The 15462-nt window shown below is 41.4% G+C and overlaps 1 protein-coding gene across 3 annotated transcripts in view; it reads right to left on the reverse strand.

Annotated features, from left to right (window-relative positions):
• CACUL1 (CDK2 associated cullin domain 1) overlaps positions 1-8034 on the reverse strand; it is a 65871-nt gene extending 57837 nt beyond the window's left edge. The window contains exon 1 of one of the 3 annotated variants that reach the window (XM_082407018.1): positions 6360-7317. In XM_082407018.1, the coding sequence (XP_082263144.1) occupies positions 6360-6726 (367 nt within the window). In that variant the 5' untranslated portion in view covers positions 6727-7317. Of the gene's footprint in view, positions 1-6359 lie in introns of all 3 variants that reach the window. The other 2 variants (XM_082407019.1, XM_082407020.1) reach the window with 2 other exon arrangements.
• Between the last annotated feature and the right edge of the window lie 7428 nt (positions 8035-15462).

Raw genomic sequence — 15462 nt, forward strand, 5'->3', positions numbered from 1 at the left:
TCTGACCTTTCCAACAATTTACAATGGACCCAATTTCTGCTATTAAATCTCCTGTTGCTTTAGATATCTAGAGTGTTTTCTTGCGCTGAACTGCGACTGATAAAGTATTTGGTACCAGAGTGGTTACAGGACACAGACTCTTGAAAGCTAGGAACCTGGCTTTGGTTTTCCAATCTAGTTGGATTTAAAGGCAATGATGACGTTGCCACCATTAGATAACATAATACTAATAGCACATGGCATGTAGCAGCAAAGAATTACTTATCACCTGTAGATACCTGGAATAAAGTTCTTCTCGAAGAAAACAACATGGCAGACTGCTAAGTGCATTATGATGGAAACAAGAAAGACAAGGACTGTGGAGTGGGCTGATTCTGAGGACAGGTGAAAGCTTTAAGAAAATGATTAACTCAATAAACAAAGGACCAAAGAGCATCCATGAATGCATAAAAGAACCTCTTAATTCTTACAGGCACAGGGTTGATATAGCCAAAAATCAAACAGTGATTCTGCAAGTTACAGAATTACCATATAAAAATAACTCAAAGCCTAGACAGATCTCTTAAGTAAAAGTTTGGGCACTGATTGTGAAATGATAAGACCCTGAGGCCTGAAATGGGGTCAGTTTGGTGGAGTTTGATCAATCTGAGAAACCTGACCTCACAAAACTCACTGAGCCTTCCATACCTGAGAAGCACCCTTCCCACCCAAAATGAGGCTAATCTTTCCTTGACTGAAGCCCCTGCTCCCCTGCTGTAATATTACCTGCAGCCTTCCAAGGGAATGCAGATTCTCCTCATGCCTTACCTCCAAGCAGCTCTCACCGCCTCTAAACCTCCAACTATTATAAATCAAATTTCCCAGGGGGAGAAGCACCAAATCTAAACAAACAGGAGCCAGCCTTCATTCCAAAAGAACTACAGGCATACCTCGTTTTATTGTACTTTGCAGATACTGCGCTTTTTACAAATTGAAGTTTTGTGGCAACTCTGAGTCTAGCAAGTCTATCGGTGCCATTTTTCCAACAGCATTTGCTCACTTTGCATCTCTGTCACATTTTGGTAATTCTCGCAATATTTCAAACCCTCTACCAGCGAAAAGATAATGATTTGCTAAAGGCTCAGATGATATTTAGCATTTTTTAGCAATAAAGTGTTTTTCAATTAAGATATGTTCAATTTTTTTCTTAGGCATAATGCTATTGCACACTTAACAGACTACACTATACTGTAAACATAACTTTTATATGCACTGGGAAATGAAAAAATTTGTGTGATTCACTTTATTGTGATATTCACTTTACTGTGGTGGTCTAGAACAGAACCCATAATATCTCTGAGGTACACCACTGTGGACTTTCGGAAGACTTTAAGAATTCTAAAGACTGAAACATAACTTTAGGTAAGACTTAAGTTATCAAAAGGAATACACTTACTGAAGATTCTTTATTCACTGCAGTATCTCAAGAAACTAGATATGGTTATAACAATTTGCTCAGTTAACTGACTGAAACCCGGACTCAATGACAGTCTATGTTAAAAACAGTTGGAACTCTTGCTGATTAAGAGTGAATTAACAACAGATTAGACACCAGAGACAACACAGCGATAGAAACTATCTGAACTGAAGCAGAGGGGGGTGAAAAAGCTGAAAAAGATAATGAACAGAGCCTCAGTGATTTAGTGTACAATAACAAGTGGCGTAACATATATGCAACTGAGGGGCATGGGGCAGTAATTCTGAAAAAATATAAAATGAATGATAATGTTCCAGATTTGACAAATTCTAGAACCCCACAGATCCAAGAAGCTCAAAGAACACTAACAAGAATAAACCTAAAGAAAACTCTACCACAAGGAATATCACAATCAAATTAAATTTGATTTAGTGAAAGATAAAGTGAAAATCTTAAAAGCAGCCAGAAAAAAAGGACACATTACTAGAGAGGAACAAAGATAAGAATATTCAGACATTTATTAAAAGAAATAATGCAGGCCAGAAGACAACGGAAAGACATCTTTAAAGTATTGAAAGGAAAAACAAAAACAAAACAAGATTATCAATCTAGAATTCTATATCCAGCAAAAATATCCTAAGAAAATGAAGGTAAAATGCTTTTGGGGACAAACAAAAGCTGAATAAATTCAAGGCTAAATCCCTTGGCAATTTTGGGCACTGCAAATATCTTCCCTAATTCTATCATCTGTCTGTCACTGAATGAAAACCTTTAATTTTTATATAATCAAAGTCATTACCTTTTCACCTTTATAAGTTTTAGGAGATAAAGCTTTCCCTAGGGAGAGAGCTTCTTCAACATTGTCTTCTATTAATTTTATAACTTTTCCTTTCACATTTAGATCTTTAATTATCCATAGTTCATCCCATCTGTGGTGTTAGGTTTTTCTCCATAAAGTGAGCCACTCTTCCTAGCAACATGACTCCTTTCTCTGATGATTTATGATACTACCTTTATCTTAACTTCCTGAACATATAGGTAAGTCTCTGCTCTCCAATTTGTTCCCCCAGTGTATTTTTTATGTTCTTGCACTTATACTAGTTTTTATTACTATAGTTTTGAAACAGTATCTTAACCTCTGGTAAGGCAAGCCCCCACGAAAGCAGATCTTTAAGACTGATTTAGCTATTCACAGACTTTATCCCACCTGCCATATAAATTTTAGATCAGGTTATTGAGTTTGTCAGACAAACCAACTGGAATTTTGATGGCAGTTTAATCAAATTTATAGATTAAAATGGAGAAAAGTGACTTCCTTACAACAATAAGTAATCTAATCCCAAGAGCATGGAAAGTTTTCCCATTTATTTAGGTCCTCTTCTAGCTCCTTATTAAAGTTCTCTCCTTAAAGATCTTATGTACTTAGGGTAATTCCTAGAGACTATAGTTTTCTTGCTATTATTGTATACAATATTTACTTTTTTAAAAAAAATTTATTTATTTTATTTATTTATTTTTGGCTGTGTTGGGTCTTTGTTGCAGCGCGCAGGCTTTCTCTAGTTGCAGTGAGCGGGGGCTACTCTTCCTTGCGGTGCGTGGGCTTCTCATTGCGGTGGCTTCTCTTGTTGTGGAGCACAGGCTCTAGGCGTGCGGGCTTCAGTAATTTGCAGCGCGTGGGCTCAGTAGTAGTGGCTCGTGGGCTCTAGAGCGTAGGCTCAGTAGTTGTGGTGCATGGGCTTAGTTGCTCCACAGCATGTGGGATCTCCCCAGACCAGGGCTCGAACCCGTGTCCCCTGCATTGGCAGGCGGATTCTTAACCACTGTGCCACCAGGGAAGCCCTACAATATTTACTTTTGATTACCTTTACTAATTGGTTATTGCTAGTGTAGTAAATGCTGCTAACTTTTGTAGGGTGATCTTAAGTCCAGTAACCCTGCTAAGCTCTTACTAGTTCTAATAGCTTCTCTTGATTCTAATGGTTCTTCTAGATAAGTGATATTATCTGCAAATAATGAGTTTTATTGCTTCCCTTCTTATCCTTATACTTTTAATTTTTCCCCCTGTAGTGTTCGTCAGGACCTTTCTTACCATGTTAAACAGTAACAATGACAGAGGGCATCCTTATCTTGTTACTGATCTTTTTATTTATTTTTTTGCTGTGCCACATGCAGGATTAGTTCCACAAGCAGGGTTTGAACCCGTGCCCACTGCAGTGGAAGCGCTGAGTCTTAACCACTGGACCACCAGGGAAGTCCCTTGTTACTGATCTTGAAGTACATGTATCTAAAATTTCTCTGTTAAGTATTATTATTTGCTGTAGGTTTTTGGTAATGACCATCATTTAGTTATCCTGCGCTCCAAGCTTGCCAAGAGTTTTTATCATATATGGGTGCTGGATCTTATCAAATAATTTTATGGTATCGAAATAATGATGACTTCTCTCCTTTAGTCTATTTTTTTTTTAACTTTTTAATATGGGAATTTTCAAGTACATATACAAAAGTAGAGAGAATGATGAACCCACATACTCTCCTTTAGTCTATTAATAAGATAAATTCCATTAACAGATAAATAGATGTTGAACCACACTTACATTCCTAAAACAAACTCTACGGATCAAGATTCTTCTAACACATTGTTGGGTTTGAAGAGCTAGTATTTTGTGTAGGATTTTTACATTTATGCTAATAACGGAAAACAGATGTATAACTTTCTCATATTAACTTTACCTAGTTTTGGAATCAAGATTTCACTAACTTCATAAAATGAGCTTGGCATCTCTCTCTCTCTCTTTTTCCTATTTCCCAGAACAACTTTTAAAAAGGAATTGTTATTTAGAAGCTCATTGCACCTCAATTATAAGATTATCTTCATCCAGAGTTTTTGAAAGGGGACGTTTTACTATTTCAGTTTTTAAATATTTATTAGTCAGCTCGGGCTTCCCTGGTGGTGCAGTGGCTAAGAATCCGCCTGCCAATGCAGGGGACACAGGTTCGAACCCTGGTCCGCGAAGATCCCACATGCCGCGGAGCAACTAAGCCCATGCGCCACAACAACTGAGCCTGAGCTCTAGAGCCCGCGAGGCACAACTACTGAGCCCGTGTGCCACAAGTACTGAAGCCCGCACGCCTAGAGACTGAGCTCCGCAACAAGAGAATCCACCGCAATGAGAAGCCCACGCACCGCATCGAAGAGTAGCCCCCGCTCGCCACAAATAGAGAAAAGCCCACACGCAGCAACAAAGACCCAAAACGCAGCCAAAAATAAAAATAAATAAAATAAAATAAATTAAAAAAAATATTTATTAGTCAGCTCAAGCTATCTACTTCTTCTGTTACCAACTTTCATAGTTTGTAGTTTTCTAAGAATTTACACATTTCCTCTAGGCTTTCAAATTTATAAACCCATAGCAATTCATAAAACTCTTCTTTTAAACACCTCATGTTTGTACCTTTTTCCCATTTATCACTTATTGTATTTGCATTTAAAAAATCGGAGGTCCGTTTAGCTTATTAATTTCAAAAAACAATCTTTTGGTTTGGCAAATCTTTCTTTTGTTCCTAATTTCACTAATTTTTGCTCTTAGCTGTATGCTGTTTTCTGAACTCTTAAAATGAACTTGGTTGAAACACTAAAGCAAGCTTCCTTCAGCATTTAGATAAGTCACCCTGCCACTGTGTCCCAGGTCTGGTTTCACTACATAGACTTCAACACACAAACTATACAATATAAACATTATTTTCACACATAATACGGAAAAAATCGGAGACAAATCTTACCAACCATACCTACATATGAACGTCTCTGACTAAAGCAGTATCTTGAAGGCAAATATGCGCTTGTTCCAAAAAAAAAAAAAAAAATGTGTAAAGCTATGACTATACATCTGAACCAAGGCAGATATTTTCTCTGCACAGCTAATTGCACAATTACTGGTACAGCTTGATAAAATTAGCAACTAGAAATGAAATCTCCAGTTGCTTTACCAGATGCCATTCAAAACTTGCAGTTATTAATAGGAGAGAAAACTCTGGCTGTGACGGTCAATTTCCACCATCACCAGCCCCCAAAAACACCACTTAAAGCAAACGCACTTTTCTTCCTAGCTGTGGCAGCATACATCCTTGGTTGGAGATAGTTTCGGTTACAAAACAGATTTTGGTCTTAAATCTTTCTGCCTGCAGTTGAGCGTTAAGGCAGATCACTAACATAAAAGTTCAACATTGAACAGAAGCTTAGAATTGGACACATAACGAATGGCTTATTCTTATGAGTGTAGGCTTTGAAAAAGTAATTTTATACATTATTAGCTTCAAAACGGATGTCGCAGCTCCCACTGCGCTGCTGTTACTCAAGAAGCAACTCATACATTTCCCTACCGGGATGCAGAAGGCGTGCACTGGAGAAGGGAAAGAACGAAGTGTAGATATAGGTCAACTTTCTAATTCCTGACTTGTTTAACGCAGACTGGCTAAAAGCACAGAAACACAAGTGGCCAGATTTCTTTTTCCCCTGGTTGCAAAAAAAAAAACACTGAAGGCTTCTCCCTAACGAAACTCGGACAGCCTTATTTTCCCTTCACGTTTGAGGTGAAACTTAAGGGGGAACGGAGAAGAAAAGAGCTTCCTGATGCTGAGAGATAGCCAGTCGTGATACGAATCGCGTTTGTAGGAGAACTTGGGGCTGTGTGCGTAACCAGGCTGCTCTTTCAGGCCAGGTAATACAAGAAGCCAGGGCCGCTCCGGCGCCAGCCGCGGACACCGAACGCGGGGGGGAGGGAGGCGGGGAGGGGAGGAGAGACCCAGGCCTGAAACAAAGGAAGCGGGACGGCCGAGAGGGAAGGATTCGGCGTCCGGGTGGGGAGGAGAAAAGCCAAGGCTTCTGACGAAAGGCTGCACTCACAGAACTTGGAGGTGGAGGTGTTGATGTTGATGCTGGAGGTGGGGGTGGCGGCGGGGGCCGCCTTGGCCACGGCGGCAGCCGCGTCGCAGCTCTTCAACATCATGATCACCCCATTCGGCTCCGGCGGTGGCGGCGGCCCCATCGGGAGCCCCTCCTTGGGGCCCTTCCTGTCCACGGAGACCGCAGGCATCGCCAGCAGCTGACCCCCCGGAGGCTCTCGGGCAGGGGCTGGGATCGAAGAGGGGGGCGGAGGGGGTGGGGGGGGCTGCCGGAAGCCGTCCACGGCGGCCTCCCAGTTGTTGTGGTTCTGGTCGTCCATCATCGCCTCGTAGCTGCTCCCCTCCTCCTCTTCCATGCTTTCCTCCATCCTGCAGGCCCCCAGCACCCGCCCGCCTCACAGGCACCTGCCGCCCGTCTCAACCCCGGGCCGGGGGGCACCGCAGCCTCCTCGAGCTCACATCGCCGAAGGCCGGAACGGGCGCGACGGAGAGGGCAGCGGCGCGCCGGGTCTCTCAATCTCCGCCGGGCCGACTTGTAGAGACAGGGCTGACGGCGGTGGGCGCTCCCGGGCTCCAGTCTGGGAGAGGCAGCCGTAAAGCAGCACCGCCCCTCACGACATTTTACAGCAGCTTCCAACAGGCAGTTGGAAAGGGCAGCTGGGGGAGCGGCCAGGAGGGCACGTGGTGCGAGGAACCAGCCGCGAGAAAGCTAAGCGAAAAGGGGCGGGAGCTGTGAGCCACCCCAACGCAGTACAGTGGAGGTTCGCCCCGCCTCGGCTGGTCCCATGCAGAGAGGAACTGGGCAACTAGTCCTGAGGAGCATTCGTCGGCCCCGCCCCCGGCCCGGCCTCACGTGATAAGGGAGTTTGGCTGCGCACGCGCATTCAGAGTTTGGTTACCAGGACTACGGGGAGATGAGCCGGGGAATGAAGACGCGCTCAAAGCCTGGCCCTCGGTCGGTGTGCTCCAGGCTCCCTGTCTCGGCGGTGTTTTTCTTCCGCTCGTCCGATTTACAGGGTTTCGCACTGCAGAGGGCCTTGCAGCCCCAGCTTTTGCTTGACCACGGAGCTAGGGGGCCAGTAGAAGCTCCGCGTCGCACATTATAAACGGGTGGGACTGCCCAGGGCGGCCCTTGGCAGGATTGCTCTTGAGCCTCAGCCCACACGACCCAAACCCTCAAAATCGAGGATAACAACCGAGACAGCAGAGTGGCTTAAAAAAATAAATGTGTTTGAGCTATTCAAGAACTTTTTAAAAGTTCCTTAACTCCTCCGGACACTGAGGCCAGAAATTTTAAACTTAAAAATGCCTGTCTGCTACATGTAAAAGTATTAAATTAGAACACTCCCTGACACCATACACAAAAATAAACTCAAAATGGATTAAAGACCTAAGTGTAAGGCCAGACACTATCAAACTCTTAGAGGAAAACATAGGCAGAACACTCTATGACATAAATCACAGCAAGATCCTTTTTGACCCAGCCCCTAGATAAATGGAAATAAAAACACAAATAAACAAATGGGACCTAATGAAACTTAAAAGCTTTTGCACAGCAAAGGAAACCATAAACAAGACCAAAAGACAACCCTCAGAATGGGAGAAAATATTTGCAAATGAAGCAACTGACAAAGGATTAATCTCCAAGATTTACAAGCAGCTCATGCAGCTCAATAACAAAAAAACAAACAACCCAATCCAATAATGGGCAGAAGACCTAAACAGACATTTCTCCAAAGAAGATACACAGATGGCCAATAGACACATAAAAGAATTCTCAACATCATTAATCATTAGAGAAATGCAAATCAAAACTACATTGAGGTATCATCTCACACCGGTCAGAATGGCCATCATCAAAAAATCTAGAAACAATAAATGCTGGAGAGGGTGTGGAGAAAAGGGAACACTCTTGCACTGTTGGTGGGAACGTAAATTGATACAGCCACTATGGAGAACAGTATGGAGGTTCCTTAAAAAACTACAAATAGAACTACCATACGACCCAGCAGTCCCACTACTGGGCATATACCCTGAGAAAACCATAATTCAAAAAGAGTCATGTACCAAAATGTTCATTGCAGCTCTATTTACAATAGCCAGGACATGGAAGCAACCTAAGTGTCCATCATCGGATGAATGGATAAAGAAGATGTGGCACATATATACAATGGAATATTACTCAGCCATAAAAAGAAACAAAATGGAGGTATTTGTAGTGAGGTGGATGGAGTTAGAGTCTGTCATACAGAGTGAAGTAAGTCAGAGAAAAACAAATACAGTATGCTAACACATATATATGGAATCTAAGGGGGAAAAAAAAGGTCATGAAGAACCTAGTGGCAAGACGGGAATAAAGACACAGACCTACTAGAGAATGGACTTGAGGATGTGGGGAGGGGGAGGGGTGAGATGTGACAGGGTGAGAGAGTGTTATGGACATATATACACTACCAAATGTAAAATAGATAGCTAGTGGGAAGCAGCCGCATAGCACAGGGAGATCAGCTCGGTGCTTTGTGACCACCTAGAGGGGTGGGATAGGGAGGGTGGGAGGGAGGGAGATGCAAGAGGGAAGAGATATGGGGATATATGTATATGTATAGCTGATTCACTTTGTTATACATCAGAAACTAACACACCATTGTAAAGCAATTATACTCCAATAAAGATGTTTAAAAAAAAAAATGCCTGTCTCTGTATGCTGTTTCACAAATCTAACTACAAATTTGAGATTATGTATGAGAGTCTTGAGGGGCAAGGAAGAAAGATTATGTAACTCTATTATAATTTATTTGATTCCTCTGCAATAGCAGTATATTATATGAGAATAATGAATCTTTATTTCCACAGATATGCAATTAGTGTGAAGTGAAGAATCACTTCAGTCACTGAGAAATTGTCTCTGATATACTTCAGTGTCCACATTTGTTTCATCTTCTCTACACATTTTTTCCCAATATATTCTGCACTAAATGAAATGTTTTGACCAATCACTTAGAATGATTTAATTTCAGACAACGCTCCCTCATATTAATTAATGGCATATATTTTTTGAATCAGCACACGGTTTTGATTCTCTGGGCTTGGAACCGTACTAATTTTCTGGCCCTGGGACATTTTAGGAATATGTAAATAAATTTTTTTCAAGTAAAAGACACCTGAGTGAAATGCTGAGGAGGAAAAAAAGGTAACCTTAGAAGTCTATGCCCTGCAAGTAAAGAATGTAAGAGGAAAGACAAATTATAGTCTTTTTCAGACAAACAACTGCTGACAGTTTGTCATCAATAGACTTCTGAGGTGGGTGGGTGGGTGTGACTAGATAACACTCAATACACAAGATATGAGAGTCATAAATGTGTCTCTAATAATATGGTCACAAAATATATGAAGCAAAAGTTGACGGAAGTAGAAGAAGAAAGAGAAATCTATCATCAGAGTAGGTGATTTTTACATATCTCTGTATCAGATTGCAGTGGGTTGAATAGTAGCTCCCAAAAAAGATATCTCCAGTGTCTTAATCCCTGGAACCTATGTGTTACTTTATTTGAAAATAAGGTCTTTGTAGATGTAATTAAAGATCTTGCGATGAGGATAGCTTCCTGGATTATCCAGGCGGAACATAAAACCAATGACAAGTGTCCTCTTTAGAGAAAGGAGGAGGAGATCTGAGCCAGAAACAGAAGAGAAGAAGGCAGTGTGACCACAGAGGCAGAGGTTGGAGTGATGCAACTACACTCACACCACATGCTTACAGCCACCCAAAGCCAGAGGAGGAAAAGAATGAATTCTCCCCTAGAGTCTTCAGAGGGAAGGCAGCCCTGCCAGTGCCTTGATTTCAGACTTCTAGCTTCTGGAACTGGGAGAGAATACCTTTCTGTTGTTTAAACCCACCCATTTGTGCTAATTTGTTAACAGCAGCCACAGGAAACTAACACACAGATCAAAGGGACCAGAAGATCTTTAAGGGACTAGAGGATTTGAACAACACGATTACCAAGCTTGATTTAATGAGTACTCAACAACTGCAAAATATACTTTCCTTTCAAGAATATGTGAAACATTACAAAAATTGAACATACTGGGTCATAAAGCAAGTTTCTCAACATGTCTAAGGACTGGTATCATAGCAACCACATTCTCTGCCCACTGTGTAGTTAAGTTAGAAATCAATAACCAACAGACAGCTAGTATTTCTAGTCTTCCAGTCAACATATGGGTCAGAAAATCATGATGGAAACTAGAAGACATTTAGAACTGAAGGGATTGGTACTATCACAGCAATATAACTTCCATCTAGTAAGGCCCTACTCCAGGGGGTTTTACCCAGCATACTGGTGAACACTGAACCCTTTACATGTATACTGCCAAAATAATCTATATAAGACATTTATTTAAACTGTAATTGGTTAAACACACCATTATAAAAAAATCTATATTTAGCAGAATACATATATATGTAAAATATATATGTAAGTTTGTTTATGTAAAGAGAAGACTAATTCAAAACATCAATAGCAATTATCTAGGGCTAATAGGCTTATAGATGGTTTGTATCCTCTTCGTATCTTTTGATCTTTTCTATATTCTCTACAGTGAGCACATATTATTTTTATAATCAGAAAAACATTCTTAACCTTAAAGTTTAAAAAATAAAAACAATATTAAGAATGTATAAATTGGGCTTCCCTGGTGGCGCAGTGGTTGAGAATCTGCCTGCCAATGCAGGGGACACGGGTTCGAGCCCTGGTCTGGGAAGATCCCACATCCCGCGGAGCAGCTGGGCCCGTGAGCCACAGTTACTGAGCCTGCGCGTCTGGAGCCTGTGCTCCGCAACAAGAGAGGCCGCGATAGTGAGAGGCCAGCACACCGCGATGAAGAGTGGTCCCCGCTTGCCACAACTAGAGAAAGCCCTCACACAGAAACGAAGACACAACACAACCATAAATAAATAAATAAATAAAATTAAAAAAAATAAAAAAGAATTTATAAATTGGGATTCTGTACATTAAAATATTTATTTTGGCTTCCAGAAACAGAAATCTCAACTAAAATATTGCTTAAAAGTCAAGGCTATTCATTGGCTAACATACTGACAGGGTCTAGGAAGGGCAAAGGTGAGGCGTGGTTCAGTCAGGTCTCCAGCTCTGTTCTCTGCCTTGTTATTTGACCTGATCTCCTCTTTTGCAAGCTTCATCCTTAGGCTGCCAACAAAATGGCTGCCACAGCCCCAGACCTCATATATTTGGACAACAATGTCCAGAAGAAGAGGACCCGTGACTTCTGGTAGACATCTATTGTGAGCAAGCAAGTTCTTTCACAGAAGTCCTCAGCATACTTCTTTTCCAATGTCACATTGACTCATTCCTGAACCAATCTACATGGCATTTACGCCTGAATTCCAAAGCCATTTACTGGAAAGGGTATGGATTTATTCCTGGAAAATGAGGCCCACTCCTGGTACTCAGAGTGGGACGCAAGAATAAAATCTGGGGTCAAGTAGGGAGGTTGAAATGGGTGCAATGCCCATTATAGGCCCAAGTACCTAAGCCCCAAAGCCTATCCATTACATTACCTCATCCCAACCACTCGACTCCCTCCCCCTCACAAATATCTCCCTAATAAATATATGTATGCAAAATTGTGTATGTTCTGATTAGAATCAAGAAAGACAATTACAAAATAAATATGTAGCTAATTATCTAAAATAGTTAAAATGGGGGTGGAGGTCGTGGCACAGAGATTTTGTCACTAAGAATTAGTCTTTGTTTATTATGGCTTTAAATACCTTTATGTCGCCTTTCCCACAGAATATGTCATTACAGTTGTTCAACATTTTTGAATGAATAAATGCATGACTACCTTAAATCTACTTGAAATCTTATTTTTTTTTTTAATGTGTTGGTTTTTTTTTTTTAAATTAATTAATTAATTAATTAATTTATGGCTGTGTTGGGTCTTCGTTTCTGTGCGAGGGCTCTCTCCAGTTGTGGCAAGCGGGGGCCACTCTTCATCGCGGTGCGCGGGCCTCTCACTATTGTGGCCTCTCTTGTTGCGGAGCACAGGCTCCAGACGCGCACGCTCAGTAGTTGTGGCTCACGGGCCCAGCTGCTCCGCGGCATGTGGGATCTTCCCAGGCCGGGGCTCGAACCGGTGTCCCCTGCATTAGCAGGCAGACTCCCAACCACTGCGCCACCAGGGAAGCCCAATCTTATTTTATATCAATAGTCCTTTTTTCTTTAGTCAACTCTTAAAACATCATCTGTATGATGAGAGATACATTTTTCCTAAGAGAAAGCAAACTTATTATTGCCATTTTTACATCTTTTCATCCTAATTCTTGCATTGTTAGAAAGAAATGAAATTGCTCAGAGGTGAGCAGGAAGAGGAAAGAAGAGATGAAAAATTATATGAAAAAATCCACAGACCATACATGCTTCTTCTAAGTAGTCAAGTCTGAACTCATTGAATCAGACAAGCTGTGGTAGACAACATACCTATAGATGATGTTTTAATTTTAATTATTTTAATTTCTATTTCATTTTAAATTTACTATTAATTTCATGAAGGCATTAGCACAGAAAAATTTAAAACACAACTTCGATGCAGATAGATAAACTATATTAGGATAAAGAAGAATGAATACTTTTTTTATAATCTCCCTAGGAGATTACAATACAGCATTTGACAAAGAAATGACTTGTGAATGCATAAGGCAATTGGAAGTCTAAAGGCAAAGCTATTGGAATGATCTCAGTTAGAAGGTAAGAGGATTAGAGATACGTAAATAACTGAAGCAAGCCTCAGTAGCTGCACACTGAGATTACTGCTTACAGTGAGGATGTGTAGCCACTCGGGGGAGTATTCTCTATTCGATATTTCTTTCCATGTTGGATTTTGTTCCTTCCTTTTATATCTTAGCATCTGAATCCAAATTCCATCCTAGCAGGGGAACAAAGATAATGATGCAGATTCTTTCTGTAAACCTGATGAATCTAGGAGCTGAAGGAAAGGACGTCAGGCTGAAGGAGGCTGTAGGATAAAAGCTTTCCCTACCAGCACCCTGTTGCTGGCCTATTCCTTTCATTCAGTCATTCACAAATATTTCTGTGTTGAGGCACTGTGCTGGGGCTACAAGAGTAAACAGACAAAAAGGGTTTCTGCCCCTCATGGAGTTTCCAGTCCTCTGAAGCGTCCAGGTTTAACAATTAACCACAGGAACCAAAGCCTGACAAGCACAATAAAGGAAAATATTGATACCAGGTGCTATGAGAGGGCATAACAGAGAAAGTTATTTTACTTTGGGTGATCAAGGAGAATCGTCCTGAAAACAGTGTATTTCTGCCAAGATAAAAGGATGGGTAGAAGTTAGTCAACAAGTTAGGGAGAGAACTTTCCAGGCAGAAAGCGTTTGACATCATCTAGGAACTGAAAGAAAGGTAATGAGACTCTAGTGGCGTGAAGGAGAGAGAAAGGGATCTGGCATATGGAGGAAAGGTAGGAAATAGCCACGTTATGGGTACTCTTGTAAGTCCTGTTGAGGATTCTGTGTTTCTGTTTGAATGGAAAAGAGGTAAGGAAGTGCTGTAAGATGTAACTTACATTTTATAGGAGCATCTCACTGCCCTGAGGGGAGTGGCCTATAGGGAAGGAAAGAGTGGAAAGAGAGACCAATTAGGGGGTTAAAGCAATACTTCAGGAAAGAGATGATGGTGGCTTGGACTATGGGGACGGTAATGGTCATAGAAAGATGTGGTAGACTGCAGGTTTCTTTGGGCATTTTAAAAAAATATTTATTTATTTGTTTTTGGCTGCGTCGGGTCTTAGTTGAGGCATGTGGGACCTTTCGTTGCGGCGGGACCTTTCGTTGCGGCGGGACCTTTCGTTGCGGCGGGACCTTTCGTTGCGGCGCGCAGGCTTTTCTCTTGCTGTGGTGAGCGGGCTTACCTGCCCCGTGGCATGTGGGATGTGGGCTCTTAGTTCCCCAATAAGGGATCAAACCCATGTCCCCTGCATTGGAAGGCAGATTCTTAACCACTGGACCACCAGGGAAGTCCCTCTTTTGGCATTTGAATGGACAGGACTTGATGGGTTAAAGTTTGAAGGTGAGGGAAAGAAAGGTTTCAAGGATGACGCAGCTGCTCTGATATAGATGATCATGTTTCTCTAAAGCTGGGGTTTTGTCAGAGGCGTGCAATGGAAGGGGAGTTGGATTAGTTAGGAAAAAGATGAATCAGCCATGGACTTCAAGCTGGATAAGAAAATAAAGACAGATGGGGCAGATGGCTAGAGAGGAGGGAGAGTTGTTTAGGGATGAGAGGTCTCCATGATGTTGAAGAGCTACTGCAAGGATGTCTGTCCTTAAGAAACCAGCAGGATAGATGATGACCGAAGGGTAGAATGTTTGAATTAGCAAGTCAGTATTGCTTCTCCCCACCCCACATCCTCGAAACAACAAGCAACAGCTTCCAGATGCCATGAAGGTTTCTGGGTGGGGTCTACCACCTACACACAAGACAGTGACATATTAGAGTGCAAGGAGGATCTGAGCAACGGAAGTGCTTAACTGAAAGAGAAGACAAGTTATAACTCCTGAAATCCTTTCCGCTTGGCATTAACGTGATGGATTCTTGCATAACAAAGTATCATCTCCCAGTTGTGACAAGTGTCCATTTTCGTGTTCTAATTCATAGTCTTGGAGCTACTCCCTATGTTAAAGCCATCTGATTTAGTTGAGACAAGATAGATGAGATACACTTGAAAAGTTAAGTGAAACAATAGAAGATCCTCAAGTATGAGTGAACTGTAGTTTTTAGTGGAAAATAAAATTACTTTTTTGTGTATTTGTATTTGCACCGTCTGCAGGTGTTTGGTGTGAACTGCTGCTTACGAAAGAAAACCATACACAGTTGTTTGTGTATTTCACTTTTTAAAGCATTAATATTTTTATTTTTAAAGAAAAATTTAAGGGAAACAGAAATGTTTGCACGACTGCAGAAAGCCTTGGACGAAATTTCCCCAAGCTAGTTTTTTGGAGACTATTTTTGGCCATTATAGATCAAAATGCAATCTGAAGAAAGATTTTAACAAATTAAATAACACGC

The sequence above is a fragment of the Balaenoptera borealis genome (assembly GCF_965194805.1).
Source record: "Balaenoptera borealis genome assembly, chromosome: 10".
NCBI lineage: Eukaryota > Metazoa > Chordata > Mammalia > Artiodactyla > Balaenopteridae > Balaenoptera > Balaenoptera borealis.